Raw genomic sequence first — 15,371 nt, forward strand, 5'->3', positions numbered from 1 at the left:
ACTCAAATATTCATTTTTTTGCTTCTGGGAACATTAGTCGCTGTTATTTCAGGAATTTTCGATCTCTATACGGACGTTTATGTTACGGGGAGGCGACAAAAAGTACTTATCGACTTTAAAATGTGGATTATTCTCTTTATTTTTTCAAAATTTACTTAAAAAGCATTCAAACTTTCATTTTTTTGCTTCTGGAAACATTAGTCACTGTTATTTCAAAAAATTTCCATCTCTATACGGACGTTTATGTTACGGGGAGGCGACGAAAAGTACTTATCGACTTTAAAATGTGGATTATTCTCTTTATATTTTCAAAATTTACTTAAAAAGCACTCAAATATTCATTTTTTTGCTTCTGGGAACATTAGTCGCTGTTATTTCAGGAATTTTCGATCTCTATACGGACGTTTATGTTACGGGGAGGCGACAAAAAGTACTTATCGACTTTAAAATGTGGATTATTCTCTTTATTTTTTCAAAATTTACTTAAAAAGCATTCAAACTTTCATTTTTTTGCTTCTGGAAACATTAGTCACTGTTATTTCAAAAAATTTCCATCTCTATACGGACGTTTATGTTACGGGGAGGCGACGAAAAGTACTTTGAAATGTGGATTATTCTCTTTATATTTTCAAAATTTACTTAAAAAGCACTCAAATATTCATTTTTTTGCTTCTGGGAACATTAGTCGCTGTTATTTCAGGAATTTTCGATCTCTATACGGACGTTTATGTTACGGGGAGGCGACAAAAAGTACTTATCGACTTTAAAATGTGGATTATTCTCTTTATTTTTTCAAAATTTACTTAAAAAGCATTCAAACTTTCATTTTTTTGCTTCTGGAAACATTAGTCGCTGTTATTTCAAAAAATTTCCATCTCTATACGGACGTTTATGTTACGGGGAGGCGACGAAAAGTACTTATCGACTTTGAAATGTGGATTATTCTTTTTATATTTTCAAAATTTACTTAAAAAGCACTCAAATATTCATTTTTTTGCTTCTGGGAACATTAGTCGCTGTTATTTCAGGAATTTTCGATCTCTATACGGACGTTTATGTTACGGGGAGACGACAAAAAGTACTTATCGACTTTAAAATGTGGATTATTCTCTTTATTTTTTCAAAATTTACTTAAAAAGCATTCAAACTTTCATTTTTTTGCTTCTGGAAACATTAGTCACTGTTATTTCGTTATTTCAAAAAATTTCCATCTCTATACGGACGTTTATGTTACGGGGAGGCGACGAAAAGTACTTATCGACTTTGAAATGTGGATTATTCTCTTTATATTTTCAAAATTTACTTAAAAAGCACTCAAACTTTCCTTTTTTTGCTTCTGGGAACATAAGTCGCTGTTATTTCAGGAATTTTCGATCTCTATACGGTCGTTGATGTTACAGGGTGGCGTCGAAAAGTACTTATCGACTTTGAAATGTGGATTTTTCTCTTTATTTTTTCAAAATTCACTTAAAAAGCACTCAAACTTTCATTTTTTTGCTTGTGGGGACATTAGTCGTTGTTATTTCAAAAATGTTCGATCTCTATACGGATGTTGATGTTACAGGGAGGCGTCAAAATGTACTTATTGACTTTGAAATGTGGATTTTTCATTTTATTTTCGAAATATACTCAAAAACCATTTAAATATTCATTTTTTTGCTTCTGGGAACATTAGTCGCTGTTATTTCAGGAATTTTCGATCTCTATACGGACGTTTATGTTACAGGGGGGCGTCTAAAAGTATTTATCGACTTTGAAATGTGGATCTTTATCTGCGAGTTTTCCATATCTCGCCAAAACTATTTGATTATCTTAAATATTGTCTTCATAAACTTTTATATTAGTGGATTTCGAACAATCACTTCATTCAAGAGTTTTGATTTAATACTTCTAGTGCTTTCTGCGAATCATCCAACTTTTTCGATGTATTTCAAACATGATTTTATTTAACAGCTTCGATCTAATATTTCTGAGTTGTGTATTATATAGGAAATTTCCTCTATGATTATCTGAGTTTGAAAAGGCACCCCTGAGGACGTAGAACAATGATAAATATGCTAATGCACTCGGGGATACACCGTTTACGACCCTGTCTCCGTCACCATTTTTGTTCTGTTCTTTTCTTTATTTTAAATTTAAGGTTGAGTACGCGGCTGAATTAAAATAAGCACAATGGAAAGGATTCTTTCATAATGATACAAAAGAAATATAAACAATAGCTTGATATTGAAATTTGTGTATTAAACAGAACCTCTCCATCTAATAAATGATTTTATATTTAATTAGACTTCTCTTAGTAAAACTCAAATCAACTATTTACGTTTTTCGTCACTGTTGATTGGTCTTTTTAGAAAATCAACTAGAGAAGAATCCTTTAAGTCCTTTGACTCCCCGAAAGGATGTAATTACATTTATTGAGGTTAGGTGACAATATTGAAGACATTTCCCCATAAAATACGTCTCGTAAATTTATTCTAAAATGAGGCGGTGCTCCATAATGGACAAATAAATAATGGCTCTTATGCGGACCACCCTGTATGTTAAAATTTAACGAAAATTTATTTTATCATGGTTAAATTCACAATATTAGAATATTCAATGCTAATAAAGAAATATTTTTCTCGTTGAGCCAACAATTATTATGGAATGTAATTAACCTTAAATCAAATTTTGATTTCGTTATTCCGGACCTACCAAATTGGTTAAACTATTTAATAATGAGTACATAAACGTATCGAGTTTGTTATAGTCCGTTCACTCAACCCCTTATAGCAATTTTAACTGAATAAAAGCAATAATAATAAGGTTCATCATTCTTCATGAAATTATTTTCGTATTTCAACTTCGAAAGAGGTTTATGGAAATAAAAAACCAATTATATTCTCATGAAAGCTGATTTAATGGTTTACGAGAATATACCAGGTGTGTTTTGAAAGTTTTCGACCTAATAAACAAAAATTCTGAATAATTTTCCTCGAACCTCGATCGAGTGTAGCACGAGGGCTTCTTCAACTCCTGCGCATCTACTCCAAGGGGAGGAAGTTTCAGGTTAAGTTGGAGAAAACCAAAAAAATCCAAAAAAATAATAAGATTCCAAGTTTCCGAATCAACTCGCAAGAGGACGCTCCCCGAAACGGTAAAGAAGTTGAAGATTAGATATTTTCTTGCCGAAGAAGAAAGGACCTGTCAGAATGACATGTGTTGTAAATACAAAAAGGAGAAAAAAAGTTTCCGACGACCATGTTTCGAAATAAAAAATCTTTATTAACCTCCTCAAGGAACTCTACTTATAAATTTACTGTTGTTGTTGTATATTTTGTCGTTTCATAGTTAACTTCTGTAGATTAAAGTTTGCTCAAACCTTAAACAAATAAATTGCGAAGTATCTGCCATCTTCCTCTGGAGAATCATTATCTCCATAAATCCGAAAAGTCTACAAGTCTTTTTTCATTAAACTAACAACGTGAATTAGTAAAACTTTCTTTTCCCCGAGGATCGTCACAAGCTTCGCATAAATATTTTTTCACAATATTTCAGTTATTAGAATAAAAAAATATCTAACAAATCGTCTACGTTTCGTCGAAGCAGACGTAGACAAACCAGTATAGCCGTTTCCTTCGATTGTATAGGAGCCATTTTTTTTTATTTTGCCTCGGATTGTTACGAAACTTGAAAAAACTGCAACTGAAACTTAAAATTTATCGAAATAAGTGTATGGCAATTGAAGTTTGACGCGTCCACGTGTTTTTGGATGGTTTAAACGTTTTTAAAATGGCCGAGAAGGTGTTGAAGATGATTCACGTTCGTGTGCCTAGCAATCAAGACGCTAAAAGAAATCAAACAATCAGTAAATGCTTGGCTTCAGTCAACATCCTACAGATCATCCATATTTGTAGTCACAAGCTTTCCGGAGTTTATTTTATAGAAAATTCCTGCTTTATCAGCATTGGAATTATCCTAAAGCCTACTCCTCGGTGCGATGTCTACTGTCTCTGTAGACAAACCAGTATAGCCGTTTCTTTCGATTGTATAGGAGCCATTTTTTTTTATTTTGCCTCGGATTGTTACGAAACTTGAAAAAACTGCAACTGAAACTTAAAATTTATCGAAATAAGTGTATGGCAATTGAAGTTTGACGCGTCCACGTGTTTTTGGATGGTTTAAACGTTTTTAAAATGGCCGAGAAGGTGTTGAAGATGATTCACGTTCGTGTGCCTAGCAATCAAGACGCTAAAAGAAATCAAACAATCAGTAAATGCTTGGCTTCAGTCAACATCCTACAGATCATCCATATTTGTAGTCACAAGCTTTCCGGAGTTTATTTTATAGAAAATTCCTGCTTCATCAGCATTGGAATTATCCTAAAGCCTACTCCTCGGTGCGATGTCTACTGTCTCTGTAGACAAACCAGTATAGCCGTTTCTTTCGATTGTATAGGAGCCATTTTTTTTTTATTTTGCCTCGGATTGTTACGAAACTTGAAAAAACTGCAACTGAAACTTAAAATTTATCGAAATAAGTGTATGGCAATTAAAGTTTGACGCGTCCACGTGTTTTTGGATGGTTTAAACGTTTTTAAAATGGCCGAGAAGGTGTTGAAGATGATTCACGTTCGTGCGCTTAGCTTAGTTTAGCTTTAGCAAAATTGTCCACGAAACCACGTCAGTACGGATGGTTTCTTTGGAAGATTTTCCGTAGTTCTCAGTTATTAGGCAAGGTTAACACCAGTTTACACGTGCAAGAAATCATAATTTGTGAACAAATGATAGAAGTTTATATATACGTCTTGGTTATTATGAAATTAGTTGTGTTATTTGAACGATTTCTATTTACCATTTTTCATTCTAACGTCCGCTAGAGACAAAGAAAAAACTCTTTTTAAATGCTAAGTACATTCAGAATTTATGCATTTAGAAATGCCTGTAAGAGCTTTGAATACGTAAAGATGTTTGAACCTGTTCGAAGTAATAAAAATGAAATATTAAAAAAAGAAAAATTGTCGGAGAAAAGCGAGGAAAGGAAAAAGTTCTTTTAGTTGTAAAATGTATTTTGAAGCAAACGTTATTGACAGAATCATCAAAGAAACCTCCAAAATGAAAAATAACAAAAATGGAGATGAATTTTCATTTCAGAAACTTATTTATCGTGTTGCTCTACAGAATTACTTCAAATAAACCCGTACGGTATATAAAGAAACTAATCAAACATATCAATCAATTAGTTTTCTTTCATCTGGTGTATACTTCTCAATATCGATTATACCTCAAATATGTGCGATCTTTTCCATTTTCAATCTTTTCCTCGTCTACACCTGGATGTTACTGGTATTCGTAGATCTTTACCTTAGGTTTTCCTAAGGTGGTAGACCTGCAAAAATGGAGCATATTTTGACAAACAAGTAAAAACCTTCATAGGCTAAACAAACTCCTCGGACTTGGTAGTGGAAATAACGCTTCAATTTTGGTAGGCTCGACACACAGCTCAGCAGAAACCGCCGATTGTATATCTACCATTTTTGTGGATAATCATCAGACCATAATCTTCTTCAAGAGCAATACAATCATTTTAATGCTTCTCAAACTTATCCATGGCGCGCTTGTAGAAGGATTTATCTTTGTCTTCAACATATGCTTCAATTTCAGTGATTGCTTCTTCATTTGATCTGAATTTCTTAACGGCGAGCATTTTTTTTGAAATCAGTAGTCAATGGGGGCTATATCTGGACTATATTGTGGATGGGGAAGCAATTCGTTCAATTCAATGATTATTACCATCATTTTCTGAATAGATCTTGGTGAATCGGCCCCTTCCCAGTTGTCTGTTGTGCATTTGGACTCTTCGGACGTGGTTCATCGACTGCAGTCCACTCAGATGATGATCTTTTTGATTACGGAGTGAACTGATGGATTAATTGTCACATTTTGATGCAAAAAATCTAATTTATTACGTGTAAACACGGCCAAACATTGCTTGGAATCATCAAGACGTTGTTGTTTTAGATCGATTTTGAAAAAAGGTTCTTTTCGATGGAGCAGAGTCCGGATAACACTTTTGAAGCTGTTGCTGACAATTTTTTTTTCAAATCTGTTATTCCGAAGGTAGCTTAACTTAAACTTTTTGTGACTAACCGAACTGTCATGAGTTTTCACAAATAGCCCAGTCAAATTGATCCCACCGTTCAAATTATTTAAATTAACACCATTTTTTTTTTACCGAATTTGATGTCTTCGGTGTAAGTTTTATATTTTTGGTTATCGAATTTGTTTTACGATATAAATTCAGCTAAAATATTAATCCTTAGCATGCGATTCCCAGTAAGGACGAAAAATTATTTGACTTATCGCTTTAAATGATAGAGAATATATCATATAGTCTGCCTCTTAATCCACGCCTCTAGTATTTTGTTATAATTTACATATCGAAAACGGAAAGGAAGAGCGATTTTCTATGTCTATTTTTAGAAATTCATCATTACATCCATTTCCTATTCCATATTCTTGGAAAATACTTTTCCTAGATGGATATTAACTCGATATATAATGCAATGAATCTTGTTACTAAAGACATTTTATATTATATTTTGTTTAAGAAACAGAAAATTCGAAAATAAAATGAAATATTTGTAACAGATAGTTTTACGAGGGTTGTCCATAAAATAAGGTTCCCAAGGAGTAAATACGTGTAAATGCGAAAAAAAAAAATACTGTAACTTTGTTATTTTAAATAGAACACCCTGTATATTACTATATTTTCGGAATCTACTTAAAATTTTAGTATACTTTTGTCTAAAAACTTTTTTCGAAAAATGCATAATTTTTTAATTATTAATTTTTTTGTAAAAAATTTGACCTGGTTGTAGATCCTTATAAATTATTTTTTTACGAGGATACCTTTAAAGATATGAAAATAGTTTCTAATCGGTTGTTTTTATCAAGGTCAGACGTATTTGAATCTATGTTAAAAATGTTTTTACTTTATACAGGGTGCGTATAAAAAGTGTTCAAAGTTTAACTTCATAAATATCGAATTTCTTCATTTTTTTAAATAGAACCACCCAGTTTTTTCTATTTTAATGCATTCAGGGGTAAAAAATAAGGCAAATATATATATATTTTCCTATACCTAAACCTTACCTTTATCCAAATATTAAATGTTTTCTGTTTTTAGAGATGTAGGTGTGGTCTAAATTTTATTTACAGAAAACATTCAATTTTTGTTTAACAGTAAAGTTTAGGTATACGAAAGTATACGAATTTGCTTTACTTTTTACCCCTAAATGCATTAAAATACGAAAAACCGGGTGGTTCTATTTAAAAAAATAAAGAAATTTGATATTTATGAAGCTAAATTTTGAAAACTTTTTATACACACCCTGTATAAATTGAAAAATTTTTCAACATAGATTCAAATACGTCTGACCTTGTTAAAAACAACCGAATAAAAACCATTTTCATATCTTTAAGGGTATCCTCGTAAAAAAATAGTTTATAAGGGTCTGCAACGGTCAAATTTTTTTACAAAAAAAATTAATAATTCAAAAAGTATACATTTTTCGAAAACAGTTTTTAGACGAAAGTATACTAAAATTTTACGCAGATTCCAAAAATGTATTAATATACAGGGTGTAGTATACAAATTTCAAAAACGAACGTACATTCATCCACGACAAACAACGTTTTGGCCGGCCAACGTTTCCGAAAGAAACTGTGCTAAAAAGGACGAAGCAATGTGAAAAGATGATTTTCAGATACCGTTTAGGACTCGAAGAGCTGAATGAAGATGTTTAAAGTTATCAGACTGCTACGACTCAAGCATGAAGAAGATGTTGGTACACCGCACGCAAAATGTATTGATCTTAATTGCGATTATTTCGAAAAATGAAAGTTTAAGCTTTCCAAACATGTATTATTCAATGTAAATAACATCAAGTCTCGTACATGCATCGTTTATTATGTGTCCCGCTTATCAGAAATGTGCTACTTCTGAGATATCAGCCAATGGATTTCGTAAAGCAGGAATTTTCCCATTCGATCGGAACATATTCTCAGACGTAGACAAAGAGAAAGAACTCCACCTCGAGAATACTCTTCCGATAAGACTCTTTCGTCCGAACCAGTCCACACCGATAGCTCAACGCAACTGTCTGTTGAAAAACCACCCCCGAAACAACAAACGGGTGGCGGTGTTAAAACTGAACAGTTATTGAACATTGCAAAAGTTCAAGACTTTTCCCGCAATTCAATGATTCCTACTTCAAACAGGGGACGTAAAACTGGTTCTGCAGCCTTGATTACAAGTCCACCCAACAAGCACGAATTAGAAACCAGAGAAACAAAGAAAAAAGTCACTCAAGAAAAAAAAAACAATTGCCAAAATTAAAAGAATTGAGTATAACTAAAAAGAAGACGTTGGACAATAACAAAAGGGTGAAGAATATAGAATCCTCGGTCTCCTCAGAAGATATTTTAGATGATGATGACTCAGATATGGATACCGATGAAGAAAGTGACGCAGAGTGCATTTTCTGCGCTGGAAAATATTCAACGGACAAACGTGGAGATGACTGGGTGCAGTGTTCAATTTGCTACAGATGGTCGCATGAAGAATGTGCTGGTATTGGCAAAAAGAAAGCATTTTGTATGTTGTTCAAATATGAAATGAATATTTTAGTTTGCACCACGTGTTTTCATAAGGCAACACGACATTTTAAACATAGAGGAATAATTGCAAAATGTTTTTTTCTTAGGAAAAAAACGCAACTAAAAAAAATATCCTCTAACAAAAACAGCCAAAACAAACGACAAACTATAAAGAAAATAAAAATTAGAAAACGAGGAGTAATCCACCTCAAAAAAAAAGGATTTAAAGCGATAGCCATAATCCACAAAGGATTGAAAAGCTTAATGATGATTATGGTCAATTACTATTATTAAAAGAAAAGTTTTTGCCATTTTTCATATCATTTTTGTGTTTGGTTTCCGTTTTATGGTATTCTATTGACATGATTCCATCGACCTCTTCTACGTTTTCTCTAACATCTTCAATCGCTTCATCTTCTGTAACCATGACTATCCCCGAAGTTCACTTCTTGAACTGCCGTCCTCATTAGACGGTTTTATGACTGACTGTACTTTTTTGGACAGACTTTAAACAATCTCGATCTGGTTAGAATCACATTTGTCTATAATCTAGATCAAGTCCGTGAGAATTTACTGACACAAACAAGTAACAAACAAAGAAATATTTTCTGATCTGACTTACCGGTTCTCCGTTGACGAACCATCTCAACACGGGAATAGGATACGCAAAGTCTGAAGTACATTCCGCTGTTAGAACATCACCGTCCGCGTAGGAGCTAGCTAAACCAGTTATTTTCGGTTTTTCCTTTGGTAAAGCTGGAACAAAAAAAACTTTTTCCATTCCCAAGATATATAGAATATAACAAACACCAAAAACCAGATGTCTGTCTATGGTTAATTGACTACGAAAAGGCATTGGATAGTGTATGACACCACAAATTGATGCGGCACTTCAAAAGACTCGATATAGATGAAAAAGACGTTGAAAACTTACATTGCAACACGGTATTAATTGCTGATAACAAAACTAATAGGTTTGAATGTAGAAACAAAAAAAAAACGAAGTTTATGATGATGTCTAGAAAGCGTTTAGCTTTGACCTCAATCTACGATTAATTTTTCTCAATATGAAAGGTTGGACATTGAAGAGGGATGGAATGATTAAATTGGAGACTTTCGCAAAATTCTTAAAGGACCCTGGGCTAACAAATGAAGAGATAAAACAACTTGTACTTTTTGAAACTATTAAAAAATGAAAAACTTCATATTTGAGACACATAATTCGAAATTTGAAAGGATCGGAATAAAGAAAATGGAGAGGCCTTTATGGTCACCCTGGTATACGAAAAATGATAGTTTTATTATTTTTAGATCAACGGTTTTCACACTTTATATGAAAAACGTACAATTTCCAATTATGCTTCTTTCCTGCTTATTTTTCTGGTCTGGTCGTCTAGATAAATGGCCTTAAGGGCTATCAATAAGATTATTGTAGATTAAAGGAGATAGCATCCCATTTTCCTTTTTGGTAACGATCCAAGATTTGAAATTATTGCCTCCGGAATCTCTTTCATTGTACCCTCAATGAATGACGCGATAATGTGGTTGTGCTCGAGTTTATTTATGACGTAATGGCTCGAGATATCGAAGGCTATCTCCCTTATTTTTACCAAATTGCCGACAGGGCGGGACGGGAAAATATCAAAAAAAAAACGCTTTCGAAAGGACTCAAAATCGTACATCTTCAAAGACAGTTTACCTTCAATATCTGAAAACTAAAACTTGATTATCGAAACGCGCGTCAGACAGTGTAAACGTGAGTGTTGGTGTAGTGTAGTAAATAGTGTGTTCAATATAATGTTTACCTTCTATATCTGAAAACTAAAATTTGATTATCGAAACGCGCGTCAGACAGTGTAATCGTGAGTGTTGGTGTAGTGTAGTAAATAGTGTGTTCAATATAATGTTTACCTTCAATATCTGAAAACTAAAACTTGATTATCGAAACGCGCGTCAGACAGTGTAATCGTGAGTGTTGGTGTAGTGTAGTAAATAGTGTGTTCAATATAATGTTTACCTTCAATATCTGAAAACTAAAACTTGATTATCGAAACGCGCGTCAGACAGTGTAATCGTGAGTGTTGGTGTAGTGTAGTAAATAGTGTGTTCAATATAATGTTTACCTTCTATATCTGAAAACTAAAATTTGATTATCGAAACGCGCGTCAGACAGTGTAATTGTGAGTGTTGGTGTAGTGTAGTAAATAGTGTGTTCAGTATAATGTTTACCTTCAATACCTGAAAACTAAAACTTGATTATCGAAACGCGCGTCAGACAGTGTAATCGTGAGTGTTGGTGTAGTGTAGTAAATAGTGTGTTCAATATAATGTTTACCTTCAATATCTGAAAACTAAAACTTGATTATCGAAACGCGCGTCAGACAGTGTAATCGTGAGTGTTGGTGTAGTGTAGTAAATAGTGTGTTCAATATAATGTTTACCTTCAATATCTGAAAACTAAAACTTGATTATCGAAACGCGCGTCAGACAGTGTAATCGTGAGTGTTGGTGTAGTGTAGTAAATAGTGTGTTCAATATAATGTTTACCTTCAATATCTGAAAACTAAAACTTGATTATCGAAACGCGCGTCAGACAGTGTAATTGTGAGTGTTGGTGTAGTGTAGTAAATAGTGTGTTCAGTATAATGTTTACCTTCAATACCTGAAAACTAAAACTTGATTATCGAAACACGCGTCAGACAGTGTAATCGTGAGTGTTGGTGTAGTGTAGTAGTGTAGTAAATAGTGTGTTCAATATAATGTTTACCTTCAATATCTGAAAACTAAAACTTGATTATCGAAACGCGCGTCAGACAGTGTAATCGTGAGTGTTAGTGTAGTGTAGTAGTGTAGTAAATAGTGTGTTTATTGAATACTTTTCGTGATTTTTTTAACTTACCAGCGACTGTAATATTTCGTGTTTCCGCAGCTAGACGAAAAGCCGGGGCTTCACTGGAAATTTCGCATCTGTAAGCCCCGCCACTGTATCGACTAGACAGGTTGTGCAAATTAACCTTACACCTGGTAATATCACATTCACTAGTGTTTGGAATGACAGTCACCCCAGCAACGGGAAACGTCAAAGTGGGGGGATTTTGTTGCGGCATATATCTATAAAAAATGGAGAGTTTTTGTACAATTTTCAAAAAAATCTTGACATTTCCACATCTCTATTGACGCGTGAATATTACTGCCAAAATAATTGACGAAATAAAAACGAAATTTTACTTTTTGATTGATTTATTTTTTGTTGTTTCTTCCTTTTTTTTCCGAATTTAAGCGAATCAAGAAATTGATAGACAAAAAACGTTGACGACTGGATCAAGAAATAATCAAAATCTCCTAAAAAGAACGAAATACTAATTTTGAATACGTATTTACAGAAATAAAAAAGGTTTCAGTGATAATTTATAAAAAATTTACCAAAAAAAACTTGTACCAATGAAAAATTCATTTATATTTCCAATAAAATCGTAAAAAGTCCGTATTCGGGATAAAATACATTTAAAATTTCAACTGCGACTTTTCCAAATATGTTATTGTATGATATGCAGATAAGCTTTGATAAAGCTTTGGCTATAAAATGGTAATCAATGAACAAATATCGGATATAGCTATTTCATATGACTGCGAACAAAAGTTTTAGTCATCAATTTATTATTATATTCGTCAACTGATCATTTATCTTTTTTTTTTCTTCCGATTACGAACAATTGAAGATCAAAAAACAAGCATTTGTTGTTGTTGGTCTGTAAAGGATTTTCAGCACACAAAAAAAAACAACTAATCACTTCATTTTATGAGATAGACTGCCAGAAGCGTACCATCGTGTAATGTAGACATCGACTTATCAAAACAGCTTTGCTTTCCGCCTCGCAATCTTATTTATATGAGGCTACTTGCGAGGCATGCTTCTAATTTCGCGATGTCGCTTTTTCTCAACGTAAAAGTCAATTTTCACGTGAGACAAAAAGCTAGACGCGTAGCATATTCTAATGTAGACATCGACTTAGCAAAACTGCTTAGTTTTCCACCTCGTAATCTCATTTATATGAGGCTACTTGCGAGGCATGATTCTAATTTTGCGATATTATGTTTTATGAACGTAAAAGTGATTTTTTTGTATTGTAGACGCATACTTAGCAAAACTGCCTTGTTTTCCACCTCGTAATCTCATTTATATGAGGCTACTTGCGAGGCATGCTTCTAATTTCGCGATATTACGTTTTCCGAACGTACAAGTGATTTTTTTTGTATTGTAGACATTGACTTGGCAAAACTGCCTTGTTTTCCACCTCGTAATCTTATTTATATGAGGCTACTTGCGAGGCATGCTTCTAATTTCGCGATATTACGTTTTCCGAACGTACAAGTGATTTTTTTTGTATTGTAGACGCCTACTTAGCAAAACTGCCTTGTTTACCACCTCGTAATCTTATTTATATGAGGCTACTTGCGAGGCATGCTTCTAATTTCGCGATATTACGTTTTCTGAACTTACAAGTGATTTTTTTATAATGTAGACATTGACTTGGCAAAACTGCCTAGTTTTCCACCTCGTAATCTCATTTATATGAGGCTACTTGCGAGGCACGCATTCAATTTCGTTTGTTCGAAATTTTTGACTATGAAAATTTGTTTTTTCTAATAATTATTTAATGAATGTATTGAATTGAAAATTATATTCTTTTGAAACATTTTTAATTAAAGGAATTCGTGTATTCCAACATCAATTTACTCAACAAATAACAAAGTATGAAATCGTGATTTTTTAAAAAATTTTTGTCGGCTTACTAATTTTAGCGGATTGTGAGTCATGTCTATCAAACTGGTTTCAACGGGTGCATCCAGTCGTATCTCGTTTATTAATTTTTTACACGTATGGCCCTTCGAAAATTCCGAGCTTGCATGAACGGACACAATTATTTCAATTTTTGAAATGAAGTTGTATAAACCGTATTCGCATGCAAAAGCACGTAAATCCAGATACTAAAGGGCATTTAATACGTCTAATATAGTAATAGACATGAAACAGACGAATATCGTTTATTTTTATGACATTTTTCCGGTCCTATTTCCCTCCGGAATATTCTGAAATCACTCAGTTCCCAAATCGAAAGTATAGTGTCCTTTAAAATCTTAGTTTCGCGACTGTTCCTCGTATAACAATTTTTTTCCGAAAAATTGATAGTTTTTTAGAAATCCCCGTATCGAAAAACCTTTCCTAACCTTTCAAACATTTTCATATTCACCACCAAATCATTCCTTCAAGAATACTCCTCTCAAAGGATAATTTTCCACCCTGTCCTATCCGAAGGTAAATTATTTTCGTTGGTTAATTGTAAATGTCTGTGGCAGTACCAGATACTCAACTTCTTTTTTCCCTTGAATTCTTTCATTCTTTGTCTCAGGATTATGCTATGTTGGCGTTATAAAGGATAAGGATTCTTGGGATGAGTCCTTCCAATAGTCTACGTAGTCCACGAGAAAGATTTCCGTATATTTGGGTCTCATTAGTTAAGGTTTTGTCAATATTAAGACAGATAATTAGATGGTTTTCATCTGTACCACAAATGAAATGAAATTCAAAAGAAATTTTGACAATAAAAAAATCAAAATTGTACCTGAAGAATTCTTGATCGTCTTTGTACCATTTGACAGCGTACAACTCTTCATTTCCCATGTCAAAATGGCAATCTAATTGAAATTGATCTCTCGGATCAACCACGTCGGGTGCTTCCATGTAGGTTAGACGAAGACCCCCGCCGGCTGCTGGAAATACAGAAACAAATTTTCAAAATTCATGTACACAGTCGAATTATTCAGAATTGGTATGATCGCATCAAAAGGTTTAGGGAGACTTGGGGTTCCTCGACGATAAAGATGGAATGAATACTGGAATTGGATTTAAATATACTTTTGCCCGTGAAGCCTGTCCTGTTCGATGCGGAGGTTCTCGTAAACGCGTTTATATGCTTGCTTTTATTCACAGCGGCGATTTGTTTATATTTTTCCAGTCCAATCAATCAGCTGAGAATATTACACGTGGTGAACCGATTCCAAAGTATAAATAGATGTAAAAGTCGAAAGTTATGGCTTGAATATTATGGAACGATGTCAGTTCCATGAATTGGGCTACCGTATCCACAGTATTTTCCATATCTGACCGCTAGCGACGTTTTCCGTCTCTTAGATCTCAAAAGAAATCTCTCTGGATACAAATTTGAAACAACAATTTTCTATTTTAGTGTATCAGTTCAAGTCAGTACTCGTATATGGGATATTTCGTAAATACTACCCCATTAATCATGAAAATGAAGTTAAAACTTACCGAGTCCTCCATTTAGAACGACCAAAATCCTCCCTAGTACGGCCAACGTTCTGAATAACGCCGAATTTAACGGCGAATACGGTCCTGCGCTCATCCGTACGGCCTCCAATAAACTCAGTTGATTATTTCTGAGCCGTTATAAGAAAATGTGTTGGATGTCGTCATTACTGAATTATGCATCACTTTATTTAACAACGGAAAGTGTCTCTCGTCGTAAGTACTGAATATCCGTGTCTGGGGGACTGCTCCCCGTTTATTTTACTTTTGTTTCCTTTTTCCAAAGAACTGTTGTTCGAATTGAGACGAGTTCGTCGATATAATTTGTTCTGAAACAACAGAAATGCTGATAATGGATTATATCCGTCAGTTTTAATTAATTTAGGCTATTTTTTGTGAAAGAT

General features: G+C 33.6%; 2 protein-coding genes across 2 annotated transcripts in view; one reads left to right on the plus strand and one right to left on the minus strand.

The window, feature by feature from the left end:
• Positions 1 to 15,371, plus strand: part of LOC130446026 (uncharacterized) — a 75,221-nt gene that overhangs the window by 13,248 nt on the left and 46,602 nt on the right. The window lies entirely within an intron of this gene.
• LOC130446027 (uncharacterized) overlaps positions 1 to 15,371 on the minus strand; it is a 60,286-nt gene that overhangs the window by 12,865 nt on the left and 32,050 nt on the right. The window contains exons 5-8 of the mRNA XM_056782008.1: positions 14,971 to 15,296; positions 14,264 to 14,411; positions 11,539 to 11,750; positions 9,262 to 9,395 (exon numbers count right to left, since the gene is read on the minus strand). Coding sequence (XP_056637986.1) covers positions 9,262 to 9,395; positions 11,539 to 11,750; positions 14,264 to 14,411; positions 14,971 to 15,064 — 588 coding nt within the window. The 5' untranslated portion in view covers positions 15,065 to 15,296. The remainder of the gene's footprint in view (positions 1 to 9,261; positions 9,396 to 11,538; positions 11,751 to 14,263; positions 14,412 to 14,970; positions 15,297 to 15,371) is intronic.

This window comes from Diorhabda sublineata, chromosome 6, assembly GCF_026230105.1.
Source record: "Diorhabda sublineata isolate icDioSubl1.1 chromosome 6, icDioSubl1.1, whole genome shotgun sequence".
Lineage (NCBI taxonomy): Eukaryota > Metazoa > Arthropoda > Insecta > Coleoptera > Chrysomelidae > Diorhabda > Diorhabda sublineata.